The sequence below is a fragment of the Callithrix jacchus genome, chromosome 2 (assembly GCF_049354715.1).
Source record: "Callithrix jacchus isolate 240 chromosome 2, calJac240_pri, whole genome shotgun sequence".
NCBI lineage: Eukaryota > Metazoa > Chordata > Mammalia > Primates > Cebidae > Callithrix > Callithrix jacchus.
Window position 1 is genome coordinate 119,796,940 of NC_133503.1, and position 22,186 is coordinate 119,819,125.

General features: G+C 34.1%; 1 protein-coding gene across 9 annotated transcripts in view; it reads right to left on the bottom strand.

The window, feature by feature from the left end:
* Positions 1 to 22,186, bottom strand: part of ADGRV1 (adhesion G protein-coupled receptor V1) — a 602,786-nt gene that overhangs the window by 209,359 nt on the left and 371,241 nt on the right. For 8 of the 9 annotated variants that reach the window (XM_035291223.3, XM_035291222.3, XM_035291220.3 and 5 more), the window contains one exon: positions 10,912 to 11,028. The exons of the other annotated variant lie outside the window; for it this stretch is intronic. In XM_035291223.3, coding sequence (XP_035147114.2) covers positions 10,912 to 11,028 — 117 coding nt within the window. The remainder of the gene's footprint in view (positions 1 to 10,911; positions 11,029 to 22,186) is intronic. 9 annotated transcript variants of the gene reach the window in all.

The following is a 22,186-nucleotide window of genomic DNA, read 5'->3' on the forward strand; positions in this document are numbered from 1 at the left end:
CATGAACTTCCAGGTGATAATGATATAAAGAGCTCTATATTTTGAAACTTACTGGTGAGTTTTATTTATTGAGGGCCTATCACATGGCAGGGCCAGATACTGTTTAGTGGGGAAACAATGGTGAAGATAACCTTGGTCTCGGTGCCTAGTAGAAGACATAGACAAATAAACAGAAAATGATTGAACAGAGAGAAAGTACTATAGTGGGGTTTGTTTTGTGGTCCCTGTGTCTCAGTTTATACTCTCACCCTTTTGTTCATTCGCATGACAAATATTTATTGAGTGCTTACTAAATTTCACAGACTATTGTAGGCACTGGGGATATAGCAGTGAAAGAGATGGGGTGGTATTTACTTTCTTGAATCTTAGTTTCCAAATAAATGGGAAATAAATAAGGGCAATATTTCTCTTATATTATATCACCTCTTATATCTGTTACTTCTAATTGAGATAAAACAAAACATATACAGGGTATGTAGAGAGTGAGAGGGGATGAAGGGATGAAGAGACACATTAAATAGAGTAAGAAAACTGAGGCCTATAAATGTGATGTTGGCTCCAAATCCCACACCTAACTTGTATCTAAGTCTTCTAGTGTCTTCTTTCCATGAGGAGTGTTTATGTTTAATTATCTTCAGTACACTAACAATATTGAATGTCATGCCATACATATTTCAAACAGTAACATCTATTACCTGGATAAATCCTCCTTCTCAATTTTGTATGGTGGAAAGAGTATGAGTATAAATGAATTATACATTATATCTATATAATTATATCTCTATATACTTCATTCATACTCATGAATGTTATACTTTAAGTGGATAATCTTGGGCAAGTGACAACATTTTCAGAACCTCAGTTTCATGTGTATAAGGTTACCATAAAGATTAAATGAGATGTTATGTGTAAAGTGCTGAGTACATATATAGTCAATGCTGGAAAATGTGACTGCCCCTCTTAAATCTCCTATTAGGAGGTCAGACAGTGTGAAAGACAAAAGATAAATAATTTTCTATTTGAAAAATAAGCATTCCTAACATTTGTGGGAAGGCTTTCAGATGTTTTATTTACTGAGGCTTCTGAGTAAGATTCTATCTTTACCAAATTAGCCTTGAGGGATTAGTATTAGGCTAAACCAGGGAAGGATAAGAATGTTTGTTTACTTAGAGATTTGTGTCTCTGAATTTTATTTCCTGCCAGCACTCCATATCCTTATGTACATTTGCTTATATCTGTAATTATGAAGCACGATTTGAGTTGTTGCTCATGTAAATTTGTTCCAACTCATTTTTAAAAATTATTAGATCTAACATTTTTTTTCTTCTTTCTATAATTAGTATAGGGATGTGGACTCAAACAAGTGGGGCTGTGTCAAGTGTTGTCACTGAAGTAATCAATACTGCCTGTTAAAGAATGAAAATTCATACAAAGCAAAGGTCATTGATTAATCCATCTTCTAAACAAAAGTACTAATTATTTATGTTGGGTAGATACTTGTGTGCATCCATGTAACATGATAACTCAGTGGGGTACAGTAGGTAGTTGAGTCAAGGAGGAGGGTACAAATTGGTAAACGACTCTAAGTTGATTCATCATGATAAAGATTGAGACATTTTCAAAATGTCTGCTTTTATACAGACGGACATTAGTTCCACCAGTTAGAATCACTCAACCTTTCAGCAGCTGTCTGACCTTGACCACAGGCTCAGATAAGATTGAGACAAATGTTATTGTTAGATTGATACATGCAGTGCTTCTGTCCCAAAGAGCTCAAGGCACAGTGTGGCTGAAATATTGAATACTTGGTTAAGCAAAACAAGCTTCAAGTATCATAAACTTTTGCCAATTATAAATAAAATATAATTTAAATTTCTTCTTAAAAGAATGCAATCACTAAAATATACTCTAAGAGAAGTATTTCCCATAACATATCATTTCTAAAGCTATGGACTAGAAATACTAGAATGTTATGTAACAACATTTAATTATTCTAGAAACAATATATGGCTCACACATAAGATCTGTGTTGACTAGCTCATTTCAAGTTTGACTTGAATTTTATTTTAATGTAGTATAGTAGGCGCATTTTTGGTCATATGCCTTGCTCATGAGCACCCCTTTTCCAAACCCTGCCCTTCTAACCCTCCTTCTACTGCATGCAGAGAGGGCTCAGTGTGCTTGGTGGACTCTCTGACGCTGCTCCCCCAGGCACAGCTGATTTGATCAGAGGAGAAGCCTGCCCAAGCCTGAGCCAATCATCTCTACACTGAATTCCTTGATGTTCCAAGACAGTCTAAGCTGGTCAACTGAAGTAAGAGGACACAGAAAGCGGGTGGCCATGAGCACAGTGAAGCAGAGGTCTGCTAGTAGAGAGGAATGGACAAAGCCTTCCATTCTTGCTCACAGTCCCTTGTGAGGTCCAACTGTAGGTACAGTTCTTAGGTTCAATGAGTTATTCAATATGCCTTTACAATTTCAATGTTTGTTTACATTAGCTCATCTTAGTTAACTTAGTTTTTCTTTCTTCTTCTGCCAAAAACTTCAATGAGATATATTAACATATTGCTTTCCCAAAGCAATGGGGTTAAAATCTACCATTTTTTGAAAACCATTTTTTTAAAGAAGACGGTGGAGCATTTGACTATACATACAGTGTGTTCTCACTTAACATTGTCAATAGGTTCTTGGAAACTGCAACTTTAAGTAAAACAAATATCATGAAACCAATGTTAACATAGATTAAATGATATAGACAAGAGTTAAGTTCATATAGCATGTTTCTGGTCACAAAACAATGACCAATCTTCTAAGTAAAGACCTAAATACTTCTCATATTAAACACTGAAATAAGCACACAGATCTTACAGATTATCTTGCCATGTCCTCTTACGATGAAACTGAGGCAATGAAAGAACAGCATAGCTTTTTCATCTTCTAGTTAGCTCTAGAACTAGGAGTGGAACATAACTCCAAACTGCCTTATAAAGACTGATTATATTTAAGATTTATTTCTGTAGAAATGGACACAAATAGGCTGGGCACAGTGGCTCACACCTGCAATCCCAGTACTTTGGGAGGCCGAGGTGGGCAGATCGCTTGAGCCCAGGAGTTCCAGATCAGGCTGGGCAAGATGGGGAAACCCCGTCTCTATAAAAAATACAAAGAATTAGTCAGGCATGATGATGCATGCCTGTAGTCCCAGTTACTCAGGAGAATGAGGCAGGAGGATTGCTTGAGCTTAGGAGGCAGCGGTTGCAGTGAGCTGAGATGACACCACTGAACTCCAGCCGGGGTAACAGAATAAGATCCTATCTCAAAAAGAAAAAAAAAAAAGAAATTGACATAAATATTGACAATATTATTATTTACATGAGAGCATTTCTTCCTCCACTGGCTTTATATGTCAGTGGAGATATGCTTTACTTGTAGAAGTAAAATGATAACCTGTTCTGTATCTTCATTTCTTTTCTAAGACTTAAGGAAAGCTTATAAAGGCTTATCAGAATATAAATGCCTAAAACAATTGTGAACTGTGGCAGATTAATTTTTCTTTACCTTGTAGCACCTAGTGAAATGCTTTGCATGTAATTTGAGAAATATGAAATAAATGAAGATGTACACAATTTGTTTTGAGTATTTAAAACATTTTATTGACTTTAACAATAATTTTATAATTTGGTTTAATATTTGGTTTAGTTTCCCATAAATATATATATACACACCACCTTGTTCAAAAAATAATTTAAATGTTTAAAAAATTTAAATAAAATGTGTACATAATAGGAATATATTTATGGGATAAGGGTGATATTTTGGCATACAATCTTGTAATAATCAAATCAGGGTAATTGGGGTATCCATCACCTCAAGCAGTTATTATTTCTTTGCATTTGGAACATTCTAATTCCACTCTTTTCATTATTTTAAAATACACAATAAATTTTTGTGGAGCACAATTACCCTGTTGTGCTATCAAATACTAGATCGTATTCATCCTAACCATATTTGTGTACCTGTTAACCATCACTTCCGGAAAGAATTTTAGGAAGACTCCATAATTTTAGTTTATTTGGCTGAACTCCTAATGAAGGACAAAAGTTAACTGGTGAAAAGTGAAAAACATTGAAGGTAATAGTTTAACAGAGGAAGGAATGAAACAAATATTTATTAATTGGTTAATAAATATAGACCAAACATAAAGCTATATATCGTTTAATCAAGACTTTTCTCCTAGGTTTTACTATGCTCTGTTTACATCAGAAGAAACTGAGCATGGGAGAAGTATATTTCTCAGAATTAGCGATTCAGGCTGTTGGAATCTAAACTGATTCTGTGTAAGATGCAAACAACCAACTGAAATATCCAGATACAATTTAGGTCAAATATAGATAGTAATAAACTAAAAGACTGTGTCTATAAGCTTATTTAGTTACATTCCTACAAAACCTATCTATTTAATTTTATAATAACACTTTCCCTACTATTTTTCCAAGTATCCAAATAGGAAAACTGAAGACATACCTCATTAAGTGTTTTGACTATCATAGGCCATAATTATGCCTTCCCATGTTCCATAAACACACATTCATTAGCTTATTCATATATCTTCATATAATGCATATTAGCATATGAGTAAAATATAAAGGAGAAATCCCTTTTATTTTAAAGCTAAAAATAGACTATTCGAACTCTGTAATTCAAGGTATATGAAATAAAGATTGGCATCCTGACTTTTGTTTAATATTTGATTAATAATTGTGTCACCAGAATCCTTGAACTGACCTATAGCATCAAGTTTAGTCAGAGATCACAGATGCTATTAATTCTATTACCATATGCTCTTAATCATTCATTTCAGATGAGAGTCTAAGAAATGTTATCACTCGTCCTTGTCCCAGTTCTCCTCCCTCTTTCTTAACATTTACTGCATGAAATAAATTGCAATAGTCCTTTTTGAGGACTGGAGAATTTAGTATTTTCTGGGTATGTCATTTTTATCTTGGTGATTACCAGTCTGTTGTCCTTAATACCTTTGATGTTCCCCCAAATTAAATCAATGATGAAGGAGAAACAAGGCTAATTTTAGCATTTCCCTTCCTGTTTCGCTATGCTTGGGCACTAAGTAGAGCCTTTCTACCTAGGAATAAATAACGTGCATTTTCTTGTTCATAGCCTGATTATATTGAGAAATTAAGGCACAAGATGTGAATGCTCAAGTACAATTGTAGAATGACTTCTAACCTTATTCTCCCTTTAAAAAATATGTTCTTCAATTAAGCTTTCGTTTCAAAAGAAAAGATATTTCAAATTAAGCTGTGACTCTAGGCATGAGATGAACAGACTACAAGAATAATGCAAGGTTCGGACATTTTTCATAATTGATGCAGATTGCAATACAATCATTTAATTTGGTGACAGGAAGTGATCATAAAACTGGACCAAATGAATATACAGGCAAAAATCATGTGTCTATTTACTTATATCGTATGCGAATATCTCAAATAATTTACTTGCAATTTATTTACCTCATGATTTTACATGTTTCATGTAGACATGAATAGTAAAGGCATAATTCCTAGGAATTTATTCTATGGATATGGTCCAAGTAACAAATATTCAGAGTGCAAGGATGTTCAAGGACACATTGTTTACTATAGCAAAAAACACAATAACCAAAAAACAATGTAATTTTATCAACTGGAGACCATAAAAATGAATTATGTAATAACCATATTATAGAATAGGAAAAAGGTATACTATGCATGGTAAACTTAAAGATGTCCATATATATATATATACACGCATACATACCTATACACGTAACACAAATATACACTATATGTAAATATGCACTATATTTAAATAGATACACTATATATACACTATATAGAAATGTATGTACACTATGCATATATAAGAACACATGTGTGCTTATTTATATAACTATTGGTCTATGCATGGAATATTTATGGAGAGATACATAGGAAGTTGGTATTGACCGTAGATCAAAGAATGGGGAGTGCAAGAAATAGAAAAGGATGTACTTTTTATTTTATATTTATCTGTAGTATTCAATTCTGTTTTGTACCATTAGCATATGCTATCTCAAAAATGAAACCAAATCAGAACAGAAGGGAAAATAGAGCAAGTAGCAAAACAGAATAAAGATACTTCATGATTTTAAATTCTCACAGCCAATTTTTTTAAAAGTAGACATAACCCTGCCTTCTTAATGAAGTGAGAAATGATTTCAGTAGTTCCATGGAGTGATCTTACATGACAAGCGAACAGAAGCGTAATTCAATATCTGTGGCTAAGAATGGAGCTTATGAATTGTTTCCTTTTAAAAAATAAGCAAAATAATTTTTTACTACATCCTTGCCTTGCACTATATGACTTCTCTGTCAAAGAAGAGGGAAGCCTGGAGAAACAATGGCAAGGCTACTATTTATGGAGCCTGCTATGAGCCATGTATCTACTTTAATAAGAGGTTAAAGGTTCTCCAGCTTGCTGAGGCTTTGCAGCTAGTTTGGTGTCCACCTCACTCAAAGTCAGACCTCTTTCCACTACATGAAGCTTATTCTTTTCTGTTAAAAACAAGGTATAAATTATATTGGAAAAGCGGAGTATGCAAGATGTTTTAAAATCTATGAAATTTTAGCCACAACATATTATCTTTAAATATATATACATATAATTGTACTTTAGGTTCTGGGGTACATGTACAGATCATGCAGGATTGTTGCATAGGTACATACATAGCAATGTAGTTTGCTGCCTCCATCCCCCTGTCATGTATATCTGGCATTTCTCTCAATGTTATCCCTCCTCAACCTCCCTACCCCTCACTGTCCCTCCCCTAGTCCCCCGCAACAGACCCCAGTATGTGATGCTCCCCTCTGGGTCCATGTGTTCTTATTGTTCAACACCCGCCTATGAGTGAGAACATGTGGTGTTTGATTTTCTGTTCTTGTGTCAGTTTGCTGAGAATGGTTTCCAGATTCATTCATGTCCCTACAAAGGACACAAACTCATCTTTTTTTATGGCTGCATAGTATTCCATGGTGTATATGTGCCACATTTTCCTTGTCCAGTCTATTATGGATGGACATTTGGGTTGGTTCCAGGTCTTTGCTATTGTAAACAGTGCCGCAATGAACATATGTGTGCATGTGTCTTTATAATAGAACAACTTACAGTCCTTTGGATATATCCCCAGTAATGGGATCGCCGAGTCAAATGGAATTTCTATTTCTAGGTCCTTGAGGAATTGCCACACTGTCTTCTACAATGGCTGAACTACTAATTTACACTCCCACCAACAGTGTAAAAGTGTTCCTATTTCTCCACATCCTCTTCAGCATCTTTTGTCTCCAGATTTTTTTAATGATTGCCATTCTAACTGGCATGAGATGGTATCTCAATGTGGTTTTGATTTTCATTTAACATATTATCTTAACAAATAAAATTGGCAAATATGTAGAGTATGCAGTCTGTCCCAGACACCATTTCAAGCTCATTCTATATATTAATTCATTTTATCTTTTCAGTTTCTAAGGAGAGGTACTGTTATTACAACTTAAGTTTTCAAATAAGAAACTCTATGCTCAGAGAGTTTATGTAACTTGTTTACCAATAAAACTTATCCTAATATTCTAAAATATAATCTAACTTTACCATAAGGTACTAAAAGTATAGGATATAAAAGTAAAATAATTTTCAAGATAAAGTCATTTAAATGTATTTATTCTAAGACTGAAGATATAACGCAGATAAAAAAAAACATGAACAATTCTGACATGTTTAACTCCATAATTACAAATTAATGATTAATTTATTGTCTTATAAGCTATGCACAGTCATATGTAGTATCACATTCTCTCCTATATTACTAAAAAAATATGAAGTAGAATCATTAAAGTAAAAAATTCTCCCAATTCAACTAATAGGATTGAACTCATAACAATCTAATCTTCTATATAATGTTTTTAAAATGGATTATAGAAAAAAACAGATTAGTAGTCACTATTTTATAAGTGGGAAAATATAGGTTGGTACAGTGTCAACCTCTGATCATAAAATAATTCATTAAAAGTAACCTAACTAGAATTCAGAACTTATTGACTTTTTCCTTTGTGGTCACACCACAAACCATGAAAAATGTGTGGTGTACCATCTGAAATACATTAAACCTCACTGGTACTTTAAATAGTTTCCCTAAGTCATTCACTATCCAGAAACCTAACCGGTCTACTCAATGTGAATCAGCCACAATCATATTTACCTAACTCAAAGAAGAGATGTAGAATACACCAATCTTCATAAACTTGGGTGAAATCTTATATATGATTTTGTCTAGTGCTCCCTGACAGCAGGAAATCCGTCTAAAACATGTTTGAAAGTTAGTCATTTCCCTCTCAATATTTCAGTGATTGAATTTACTCTATTTTCGGAAAAGTCTTTTCAACTTTGAGAGTTTTATTGGCTATGAAAATTCTTAATGTGAATCAAAAATTTCCTTCCCTAATTTTTGACCCATTTGCTCTGGTTCTGCCAAATGGAGCTACATAGTCCACCCTTTCCTGCTGTAGCCTTTTCAGTATTTGTAGACAGCCATCACACCTTCCTAAATTCTTTCCAGGTTAGTTATGTCCAGCTGCCTCAAAGTTTCTTAGAGCGTTGTTTTCCAACTTCTCATTGGATATTTCATGTTCCTGCTGAAACATGACCCATGAGAATGGTTGCTGTGTCCCAAAATAGTCTGAATTTTATAGATTACAGTGTAACAATGTCTGCTTCCATACTGCTAACAATGCAGCCTAGGTGTCTGTTATTTTTATAGTTACCATAGCTATTGTTAAGCGTTCTGGTCAGCTATTTGATTGCTGTTGAGTTTATGTTAAATTATAATTTTGAGTAATTTACATTAACTTCCATCAGATGATGTCTCTTTCACTCTAGTTTTTAACTTATCATAGTACAGTTTCTCTTTATTGGCTCTACCTGTAATCTTAATGCAGGCAGCTCTGTAGCAGCTGTCCTTTTAGTTCTGTGTCACGTGCATATCTGATAAGCAATTTCCTGTGTTTTCATCCAAGTCATGAATCAAAAATTCTGAATAGGTCAGGGACATGGACAAAGACCTTCAGCATAGCGCTGGAGACCTCAATCCAGACAGATAGATAACAACATAAATAGGGCACATTTTAAAAAGTTTAATTCGGATAAACTCTTAAAGAATTTGACAATCAGAAAAGCTTGCAAATGTTATTCTAATTTCAGTAGATATGTAAGTTTTATGTTATATGGTTTAAATTTACTTTTACTTGTAAATTTTTTTGAGGGGGGGAGCTTGAAAACACCATAAATTTTCCATGATTAGAACTGCTCCAAGAACTATATAATATTAATAATAATTCTGTGAGTTAGGAATTATTATCCCTATATGAGGATTTAGAACCAAATGTTGGAGAGAGTTGATAGCTTGATTAAGCTTACACAGATAGTGGCAAAGGTGGAATTCAAGCCCAGATCCAGGGTGCCACTTGTTTCAACTAGTTTTATTAGCTAAGTAGTTCAGTTCTCTTCTTCAGCCCCCACTATCATATCATACTGGAGAAAACAATCCTTTCTTGAGCCTGTGTGATATTCTCTCATAATATCACCACCTCGCTTTCTTCCTCCTCTTATCATTATTTCGCTGTTGCTACATAATCAATTCCCACAACCTTCTTCTTTAACAAGATAAAAGAATATGCAAGGGCCTTAATGTATCTGTCTTCATAAAATAGTTTACATGCATACTCAGAAACACTGAATCACATGAAAATCTTAACAATACCATTACGTGGAACGTATTATCAAAGGCAGCATTTCAGCTGAGCCATTTAATCAGTGACATATACTGCGCCCTCCTCTCACTTTAGCCTCTTTATCAACCAAATCAGCACAGAATAATGGAGAGAATTTGGGATTTTAGTAAGAAAAGAAGAATTGAAATATCTCCCCCAACATTTACTAGCTTCTCAGGTGAGTATGCTAGGACTCTGCTGGTCTTACTCTGTATCTTCTCCCCAGGTAATCTCTTCCAAACCAATGGCTCATTTTCCAACTCTAAGCCAATAACTTCCCAGTGCATTTCTAAAGTGTAGGCTTCTCTTCCAAGCTTAAGCCTCATGTATCCCCCTTTCCTAAAAGTTCCCACTGGAGGTCTCATAGGTGCTTCACATTCAGCATGTCCCAAACGAAATTCACCAGCTCTTCCCCATTGTCCAGTGTTCATAACTTCAGCTACTGCTATCCACCAAATACCCAGGCCAGAAATTTGGGAAGCATCCGGGGTTCCACCTTCTGCATTCCTCACAACCAAGCTCTACATTCTATAGTTCTAATTTTAAAAAAATCTCCAAAGCAGTCTACTTCCCTTTGCTTCTGCTACCTCTCTAGTTCATGCTACCATGATTTCCCTGTGACTACAGCTAAATCTACTTAATAGGTTTTCCTAGCCACTCTTTCCTGTCTTGAATTCACTACAAACAAGAAGATCTTTCTAAAATCTAAACTTTATCATGTCACTCTTTGGCTTAAAATCATTCTGTTACTTCTTTTTAGAAAAAATGTTCGAATTTCCTACTGTGCTTTACAGAACCCACATTGCAGACCTCATCTCTAACCACTCTCGTGTTTCCAATCCTACTAGATTTCCATCATTTCTTCGAACTCACGATGCTCTCTAATGTTGTAAAACTTACAGGGTGTATTTTTTGTTTGTTTGTTTGCATTTATATCCTGAGAATGGTGGATATATGGAATTACTTCTACTTCAGTACAGAGTAGCAGATATTAAGACCACTCCACCCAGATTCATTAAAAGATGAAAGGGGCGGGGAGAGGGAATGATGTACCAACCTGAATGAGCATCCAGCTAAACTGGCAAAGATACAGGTAATGTGTGACAGCAGCCATAGCTGAGCAGCTCTCCTTGCTGAGTTGGGGACTTGCATATGCAGACGCCAGAAACAGAATCTGTAAGAAACAGATACTTCTATTTTTAAAATGTGCTAAAATTGATGAAGAATATTAAGAAAGTAATCGGCTTTCTTATCTAAATCTATGACTCAATGATTCAATAGGAAAGTAAGTTGACCTGTTGCCCAAAATGATACAACTTAGAGTCATTCTAAAAATGGCAACATATGGATTTTTATATTTCTAAGAAACAATGAATGATATAAAATTGTGCTACATGTTGCTCTAGGCTCTCAAGAGAAAATTCTCAAAGTAAATTTGTTCTTATTGATGACAAAAATCCCGTGAAATACATTTATTTTAGCTAAGTAGAAAATAGTGTAAATCAAAGCTAATGGGAGAGAAAAGAAAGAGTAATACAATCTTTGACTTTACCAACACCTGCAGCCTCTTGCCGGGAAGTAACAAAGATAACAAAACAGACTTAAAATTAGTTAAAAATTCAAATTCTATGATTATCCTAATCTTTGGATTTTTATTTCAAGTGCCTTTGAGTCTTTGTTCAAAAGTCACAATGAGGCCTCTCTTGACCACACTATTTAAAATTGCACCCTGCTTTTTAATTTTCTTCTCACACACATACTTCTGCTAACTCTACTTTCCCTCTCTCTCTCTCTCTCTCCTTTTTAAACCAGTACACATCACCTTCTAAGATGCTCTGTTTTTTTTTTGGCTATTAGTCTTACCCTCTAAAACATAATCCCTGCAAAGACAGGATCGTTGTCTGTTTTACTCACTAAGGTAACCCAGCACCTAGCACACGGCAGATACTCAATACTTGCTGAGTAAATGAGCAAATTAAGTGAAAGACTGATTTCTATCCTTTTGTGTTTTCTCCAGTAAATGACTACTGTGTCAAATATTGCAATGATGAGTGTAGATGGCAGGAGAAAACTTGGAGCAATAATATTGTCCTATAAATTCTTAGTGAATAAACTCTGGCACTCCCTTATAGACAGGAATCAACTTTTTGACTATTCTTTCAGGGGCTACCACTGTGCCTGGAATATAGAGGTGATCCATAAACGTTTATTATTAAAAGACTGAATGATTTTTTCCAAAAGGACAGAGGAGAAAACGAATTCACTTATGCCTTAAAACCTCTCAACTTCCAGAAACAAAACACGAACACCTTTAATGCTATTTGACTTAAGTTAAAAAAATAAATAATATGCTCAAAAACAAATAAGACCATGGGACAAAAAGTTGTTTAAATTTCAAGTGAAATATACACCTCCCAAATCCTCTTGTTATCAAGGACATGTCCCTCAACTCCCCTTGAAAATTTCTGCTCAAGTGTATTGGCAGGGCAGCATCCCTGTGGTAAATTTCCTAGGATCTTCAGTGAGACTTTGTATGTTCCCAGCATCTCAATTTCACAATGAAAGATGCACCTTAACCTTATTCCTTAGTCAATTGCATAAGGCCCAACATGCTAATTAAAAATTAATCTATTATTAATAATTATAAACTGCCAATAATATAATTGATATTAACCGTAAATTAATAAATCTGCAATATGTATCTCATGTCATGCTGAAGTGGGTCTTTCTTCTTGCAAATTATTCATTGAGTACCTTCTGTACCTGATCAAATACAGAATGAAAATTCTTTTTTTTTAAGCTATGGACACTGAACAAGTCATTTTTTTCCTTATAATTCCATCATCAATAATGGAAGGAAGTTGAAAAAAAAAATCAACTCTAAAGTCCCTTTCTACTCCAAGACTCCAGAATAATTTTTAAAATGAGAAGTACCTTGATTCAACTTTCTTTCCTTTTTTTTTTTTTTTTTGAGACGGAGTTTCGCTCTTGTTACCCAGGCTGGAGTGCAATGGCGTGATATTCAGCTCATCGCAACCTCCACCCCCTGAGTTCAAGAAATTCTCCTGCCTCAGCCTCCTGAGTAGCTGGGACTACAGGCGTGCGCCACCATGCCCAGCTAAATTTTGTATTTTTAGTAGAGACGGGGTTTCACCATGTTGACCAGGATGGTCTCGATCTCTTGACCTCGTGATCCACCTGCCTTGGCCTCCCAAAGTGCTGGGATTATAGGCGTGAGCCACCACGCCCGGCCTTGATTCAACTTTTTATTTACTTAGCCCTGGATTTGATACATTTGTAAAACACACTATTAAACAGGATGCATGCCAGCATTTAAAGCAAAAAAATAGAAATTGAAGTAACATTTCCTGACAATCTGGTACAAATAAGTTCCCTTAAAAAATTAAGCCCACAGTTCACCTTTCTAGAACACACCACAATATAGCTTTTGAATTATTAGAGACTATGCTTAGATTTCCCTTGACTTTATTGTCTAACTTTATCATTTATTCTTAGTGCATAGAAGAACACCTTCTATGCACTAAGCACTGGAACTATGACTTAAGATTATGGTATGGTTTAGCCAAAAAACAAAACAAAACAAACAAACAAAAAAACAGACAAAAAGAAAAACCATAAAAAGATTAAAAAAAATCATTTTAACATTTCGAGTTCTGTCTTTTTACAAAGGTGCATCTATTTCCATAAAGTCTTTATGAATGTACTTAACAATAAATTCAAGCCTTTCTAATTCAGAGTCTATTATATGGATTGTGTCGAAGTTTACTTGGTAGTTTTGGTCTAATCAACATAAATAGGTCATTATGTAATAAAACAATGTAATTCAATTTATAATTGAATATGTTTATCTTTAAGCATTCTATGAAACTATTTATAAGTATATGCTAACTTATATAATTATTTTCTTTTTCAATATGTTTTCTTTGAAGCAACTAAATCAGAATATGTTCTTGTTTAAAACTGTATTCACTTTCAGAATGGTTTTAACATTCGAAATTCTATTCTTAAGGTATGATTTCATATTTTATTATATTCTAATCTCCTTTTCTAAATTATAAGAAGATAAGTTACAAATCTACTTTTGTAAACCATGCAAGTTGTTCCAGATTATTATCTGAATTATGGGAACTGCTTCTGTCTGTACAGGAGATTAGTCAGCAAGAGGAGGCTGAGCTGTCACAATACACATTGCTATAAAAGGGATGTGCAAAGAATACTTGGAGAACTAGATATTACATGTGACCAGGCCTACTCAACATTTCATTAACTTAATTTAAGATAGAAATAAAATGAAATCAAGTAAACAAAATAAATACAAGCTCCCAGCATAGTTAACTGTCTCGTTTTTAAGGATACATAACTTAAAATTGGTGGAGTTTCATCATTGTTCTTTTATTCACACACAGAGATTACCAGAAAAAAAGGTTATGTTCACAGTCAGTTCTCTGAAAGCATTAAGTGGAACATGATAACAGAAAAAAAGCAATTTTTCAAAGATTCTAAGTTGTTCACATGTTGATTTGTTCAGTATGAATGAGTGCTTAAGTATCCACTATCTATAAAGTATTGTGCTAGGCAAGAGGAAGTATCTGAAGGCAGAAAACTGCTGTATACCAGCATGGTGCTACATATTTTATCTTGTTCTTTTGTGTATAACTCACATATTAATGATGTAAAGCCATTATTGTTTTTATCCCAATTAAATAAATAACAAAGGAAGAACTATGGGATAATCAACATATTAAAGGGTCCTTAAACAAGTTTTAAAGTAAAATTGGGATTCAAATTCTGGCATTCTGATTTGCAGAACTAGCATTCTTTCTTAAACACTAGGCCACTGCCTACAAAGCTAAATCAAGCACAGTCCCCTCTCTGATGGGACTGTGTCACTGTTTCTCAATTGTTTTTACTCTATGGCCCACCACAGGTTCATAATGACAATTGAATATTATGTCAATAGCAAACAGAATACTATTCTCAATTCCATTTTGATATAACATATATACAACTTAATTAAAGAGAAAATAAATATATATTTCTTCCCCCAAAATATCTGAGATATTCTCTTTTTAAAATGACTTATAAAAATTCTCTGTTTATTCTGATTGCTTAGAGCTCTGCTGTGCCAGCCAATGAAGGAAATGAAGAGTAAATACTTTTTAGAAAACTTAACTATACAGCACTTGTCTCTTTTGTTTGGGCTAAATAATGACAAATATTGGTTTTCCTATAAACCTCAATTCTCAGTACTCCTTAATATATATACCCTCTTCCCTCAATTTACTATGGCTACTCTTATTCCTTTCCCTATAAAATTATTCTTGAAAAGACCCCTCCTTTTTTTTTTTTGAGAGGGAGTCTCATTCTGTCACCCAGGCTGGAGTGCAGTGATGCAATCTCGGCTCAATGCAACCTCTGCCTCTCGGCTTCAAGTGATTCTCCTGCCTCAGCCTCCTGAATAGCTGGGACTACAAGTGCATACCACCATGCCCAGATAATTTTTTGTATTTTTAGTAGAGACAGGGTTTCACCATGTTAGCCAGGATGGTCTTGATCTTCTGACCTCATGATCTGCCCACTTCAGCCGCTCAGAGTGCTGGGATGACAGGCGTGAGCCACCACGCCCGGCCAAAACTGGTCATTAAGGACCAGTTCAAATTCTACCCGCTTACTCTGATCATGGCAGATTCCTAGACTTTCCCATTTTTAAAAGTGGGACATCCCTTGTTACTGAGCATTTATAATGAGGCAAATGTAGTCCTTTCAGATAGAAGAGTGCCTAAGGGTGAAGCTAGACACAAGATGCAATAAAATGTGACAAGTATTGAAGCAGGATATTGAGTAAAATATGAGGAGAAAGCAATATGGAAAGTATTAGCGCTGCCTGTGGTAATTCAAAGCAATTTTCATAGAGGAAACCCAAGTCCCATCTGCCCCACTTTCTCTTCCTAAGTTTATCTTCCATAAGACCCTTTGCACACCAAATATTCTATCCAAACGCATTTACTGCTATTCCCTAGACATACTACTTCTTGTGTTGACTCTTGCCTTTGTTCTTCCTTTTATCTAGAATTTCACCTTTTAAAACGTGGTAGACCTCTGTCATGAATACCTGGAAATTCTACCTGCTTACTCTGACCATGGCAGATCCCTAGACTTCCCTATTTTTAAATACCTGGTTATTCCTTGAAACCATAAACAACCTTTACCTCCTCTGGATTTTTAAAATAGGATTTTATTATGGTAAGAATTTATTTTCTTATAAATCTCAATTTTTAAATAAAATTAATTTTAATGTTTTTGAAAACTGTCAATTTCTTAAAACAATTTGATCTTATCCAGTCTTATAATTCTGTACAGATTCTATCATGAGTTTGAACATAGTAGGTGTTTGTTTAAAAAAACAGCTTATTGACGTATGATTGACAGACACAATAAAGGTGCATATTTAAAATATTTGACCTAAGTGATTTTTGCACCTGTGAGGCCATCATCACAATTAAAATAATGAACACACACATCAGCCCCAAAAGTTTTCTCATGCCCTTTGTAGTACCTCCCTGCACCACCACCACCCCTACAACCCTAGGCAGACACTGATCTGTTTCTAATACATTAGTTTGCATTTATTAAATTTTATATAAATATAATCATAGGTGCTCTTTTGTGTCTAGCTTATTTCACTCAGCATAATTATTTTGAGATTTTTCCAAAATAAGGTACCAACATTTTTTTCAGCATCATTTGTTGAAAGACTGTCATCTTTCTTCCAGTGAATTGCCTTTGTGTATTTGCCTTTACATACTGAGGTCTATTTCTGGACTCTCTAATCTGTTCCATTGATCTATTTGTCTAGGTTTACACCAATACTACATCATCTTGATTACTGCAGCTATAGTTCCTGAAAAGGGTAGTGTTAGGTTCTAATTTATTCTTTTTCCTAGTTGTTTTGGTTATTCTTAGTCATTTGCATTTCCATGTGACTTTTATGATGAGGTAATCAATTTCTACAAAAGAAAGCTGAATCTCAATCTAGGGAGAATTGACGTATCAATAATATTCACTCTTATATCTTATGAATACAGTTTCCTTCTCCATTTATTGAGGTCTTCTCTAGTTTCTCTCAGCAGTGTTTTGTAGTTGTCCACATACACCTACTTCATACATTAAAAAAAAGATTTATCCCTAATTATGCTATATGTTTGATATTATTGAAATTCATATTTTATTAAATTTTAGTTTTTGATTATTCCTCTCTGAGACATAGAAATAAAATTTATTTTTATATTGATCTTTTATATATTGATCTTGTACTCTGTAAACTTACAGAAATCACATTAGTTTGAGTAGCTGTTTTGTAAATAACATTGTATTTTAAATATTGGATCATGTAATCTCTACATAAACACTTTTACCTAACGTTGTAGTTAGAATGTATTGTCTTATCTTGCCTATTGTACTTGCTGGGAAAAATATATGCACACACACACATACACAGAAACTATTAAGGAGAGGTGGCAAAAATAAAGATCCTTGTTTTGTTTCTAATTTTGGAGGGAATGCATTCAGTCTTTCAGCATTAAGTGTTGTCATGGGCTAAATTGTTTCCTACCAAATTCACATGTTGAAGTCCCAACCCCCAGTACTTCAGTATGTAACTGTATTTGAAGATAAGGTTTTTAAAGAGGTAATTAAGTTGAGATGAGGTCTTTTAGAGTGAGTCCTAATCCAACATGATTGGTGTCCTTAAAAAGAGGTGAAAATTTTGGACACAGACACCCACATGCGCAGAAGAAAGACCACATGAAGACAAAGGGAGATGATGGCCACCTAAAGCCAAGGAGGCCTCAGATTGAAGTTAACCCTGCAGAAACCTTCAACTCAGACTCTAGATTCCAAACTATGAGAAAATTCACTTGTGTTCTTTAAGCCCTCCAGTCCGTGCTATTTTGTTATGGCAGCCCTAACAAGCTAATACAAGTATGCTGTTAGTTACATAGTTTCATAGATACTTTTATCGGGTTAAGAGCATTCCTTCTGTTCTTTCTTTGCTGTTTGTTGAGAGTTTTATTGGAAATTGACATTAAATTTTGTTAATTCTATTTCTCATTGAAATTATCCAAAAAATTTATTTTCTTTTCTTTTTATTTTTCCTTTTTTTTTGTTTGTTTTTTGATACAAGGTCTGGCTCCATTGTACAGGCCATAGTGCAGTGGCACAATTTTAGCTCATTGCAGCCTCAACCTCCTGGACTCAAGCAATCCTCCCACCTCAGCCTCCCAAGTAGCTAGGACTACAGGTGTGCACCAGCTTGGCTAATTTTTGTATTTTTTCTTTTTTTTTTGTAGAGTCAGGACTTTGCCATGTTTCCTGGACTGGTCTTACAACCCCAAGGCTCAAGCAATACACCTGCTTCAGCCTCCGAAATAAAAAATATTTTCTATTTTAGTTTGTTATTATGGTAAATTACATTGAATAATTTTTGAATTTTAAGTCATCCTTGCATTATTGGGATCACCATCATTCTGTTGTGATATATTATTTTGATTGGCTAATATTGTATTAAGAATGTTTGCATCTATGTTTCTGAAAGACATTGGTTGGTACCATACCACTTCATATATAGCATAAAAACCTCACAATAATATACTTTATTATTTTCTCTCCTGATTTCCTGTCATATATTCTACTTTCATATATACTGTAAACCTCACACTATTTGGCTATTATTTTTGTTTCAAGAGTTAATTATCTTTAAAATAGATTTAGATACTGGGGCTTCACATGGTTTTATATATATATGTGTGTGTGTGTGTGTGTGTGTGTGTATACACATATATTTATATACATGCAAAATATATTACATATATAAACTATATTACATATAATAAACAGTATTATATTTGTAATATATGTAATTCATAATATATATGTGATATATATTACACATATTAAACTACATATATGTATAAAGTGTTATGTATACTAAATACTAAATATATTTTACATATAATATAAAATATTACATACAATATAAATAGATGTATATTTATGTATGTAAAACATATTACATATATAGATATAGTTAAACTATGTTATATATACTATATATGTAATATATATGTTATAGTAGAAATTTTTAAAAAAGAAAGCAAAAATTATTAGCCCTCACTAGAGAATTTTTATAGAGATATTTTAGTATACTTTTATTTTTTCTTTTTTTAAAAAAAGCCATCTTCTGAGAAACATCTTTATGAGTCATTAACACCAAGACTAGTTTTTTTCATCTGGTACACAGCCAACGAAGTACTTTTTTTTTTTTTTTTTTTTTTTGAGACAGAGTTTTGCTCTTGTTGCCCAGGCTGGAGTGCAATGGCGCGACCTCAGCTCACCACAACCTCTACCTCCTGAGTTCAAGCACTTCTCCTGCCTTAGCTTCCCGAGTAGCTGGGACTACAGGCATATGCCACCCTGCCCAGCTAATTTTTTTTTGCATTTGTAGTAGAGACGGAGTTTCACCATGTTGACCAGGATGGTCTTGATCTCCTGATCTCGTGATCCACCCGCCTCGGCCTCCCAAAGTGCTGGGATTATAGGCGTGAGCCACTGCACCCAGCCAGAAGTACTAATTTATTTTTATAAGAAATAGTAACTGCAATAATAATAATAGTTACCATTTAATGAATGGTTTTCATGTGCCAGGTACTGTGCTAAAGGCCCTAAAGATATTACTTCATCTTATCTTTAAATAATCTATCCAATTTAGAGATCACTGCTTTTTTTGTTAATTTCATAGAGAAGGAAACTGAGGCTTAATAAAAGTAAATACATTTACCAAGGACACAGATCTAAGGAAACACTGCCATTTTTTTTCCTGCTTAATTATGCTTAGTAGAGATTTGCCTGGACCATGTTCCTCTTGGAATAATGCCATACTTAGTTTCTGGCATTTGTTGCATCTTTTCTTCATTACCTTGTGCTCACGTTTTTTTTGTTTTTTTTTTTCCCCCTGGGCTAGCATCTTTTTCACTAGTGTTTCTATTCTGTCACTTAAGGGAATATTTAAGTGTCAGGAATATTTTGTCAATACCAAATCTTAACATTTGCTGTTATTGATAGCATCTTACTTAACATTACAGCTCTTTCCACTGGTGTCACAATATACCTAAGATATGACAGACTCAAGACTTGAGCCAAGTCTGCTGATTCCAAAGTGTTTCTAACCACTAGAATAACCACTTAAAATGATGCTAGCTTGTATTCCCAAAATCACTAAAGCCACACACTCATACTTCCTGTTTGTATAGGAGATTCTCTAGAAGTACATAAAGTCCTTTCATTTGAAGGAAGAACAACTAGTGCAATGGCTGGCAGAAATATCAAGATGAAACATCAAGATCATTTGAATATTACAAAGGTTGAACTAAATGTTTACATGTAGACTTAGATTTTCAAAGTCACATTTCTTAGTTCTGTAATGACAGTTATGAATTCTGTGGGAAACAAAAACGTCTCCATATATGAAGTGAACATAATTAAATTCTTTACATAGAGCACACTGAGGTTTGTATACTACTATTTTGCTGGTGGTACTGGGTTATTACTCAGAAAATTCACACTTTATACGATTTTGTTGTTATTATTGTTGTTGAATGATTAACTTGTAATAAAACCATGTTCATTTTTTCATTTTGGTAGTGGATACATGGCCAGAATCTGAATACAACTGATACATGGTCTGAATACAATTTAGAATCTACAGTCCCTTCAAAATTCTACAATAAATTTATTTGAAATATATACTGAGAAATTGCTGTTTTTGCTTCATAAGTTATCAGTTGAAAATATTTTGATTCAACTTCTCATGGAATTCCTTGGACTTACATAAGCATACATATCAGCTGGAAAGGAAACTTTACAGGATGGAATTGAAGAGAAACTGAACAAGACTTATAAAATTCTAACAAATCTAACAACAGTGTTTATTAACTCACAGGTCATAGCCTAATCTTACTGTGCAAACTCCAAAGTTTATACTTTCCCTGATTACAGCATAAAATAAATCAATGTGTTTTCTCTAAGTGGAGTGACATTAGATGTTCTTATAAATAAAAAAATGGTTATTCCTTCCCATATTACATTGAGGATATGATTGCTTGTCTTTAATTATTGAGAGAGTTGTATTTTCCCTGCTATGTGTGCCTATATTTTTAACTATAAAGTAGAATTCCCAAATATTTTATCTACTGTAAAGTTGGCAGAGAAGCCAACATTAAAGACTACTTTTATTGTGTAATTGCTTTAGTTAGAACTCTTTACCAAGTACAGAATTGTCTGTCGCATGATCTATAAAAAGATAAAAAAGAGGGAGAAAGTATTTCAATAAGCGAGTATTTTAAAAATCAGAATCATCTTTTCATTCTTTTATCTAATCATTCACTCATTCCATCAATAAATATACTCTGTGTGGTTGCTTCATGCCTGATTCTAGAGCCAAATTTCTCTTATTTTAAATCACATTCTATTTCAGGTTGGGGGTTATTTTGAGAAGGCCTGGGATATATGAGTAAACAAACATACACAGGATTCTCTGCTTTGGGGTAGAAGGCAAGAAGTATAGACAAAATATTTAGGTGTTTGAAACAAAAAAATGGAAAACTTATTTTCAGATAGAAAACAAGAAAAATATGATTTTGGTTTATTTGTTCTTAAATGAGGAAGAAATGTGTCTGAGTCAGTTTGGGCCATTATGACAAATATGCCCATAGAGACTGGGTAGCTTAAACAACAAACATTTATTAATCACAGTTCTAGATGATGGAAAGTCTAAGATCAAAGTGTCAGAACATCTGGTGTCTGATGAGGACCCACTTCCTGGTTTGCCAAGGGTCACTGTCTCATTGTGTCCTTACATGGCAGAGAACAGAGAGAGGAAAAGCAAGTTCTCTCCAGTCTTTTCTTCTAAGTGCACAAATCTCAGTCATGAGGGCTTCACTGTCATGACCTAATTACCTCCTAAAAAAGGCCCCATCTCCAAATACCATCACTCTGGGGATGAACTTAGGCAACTACTAAATAGCAGACACAAAGTTTGAGGGACACAAAGATTCAGTTCAAGCAAATCAGAAACAGAGCAGCCACTGTATGCCATGAATTCATTCTCATTAATTAGTCAGCTTTCTAAGCCACAAAACCATTATTAAGTAAATATCCTAGTAGATAGAGGATTATGTAGCACATAAATAATGTATTTGTTTACATGTATCAAGTTAACCTGTGGAAATATAAAATCACAACTCAACATTTTGACC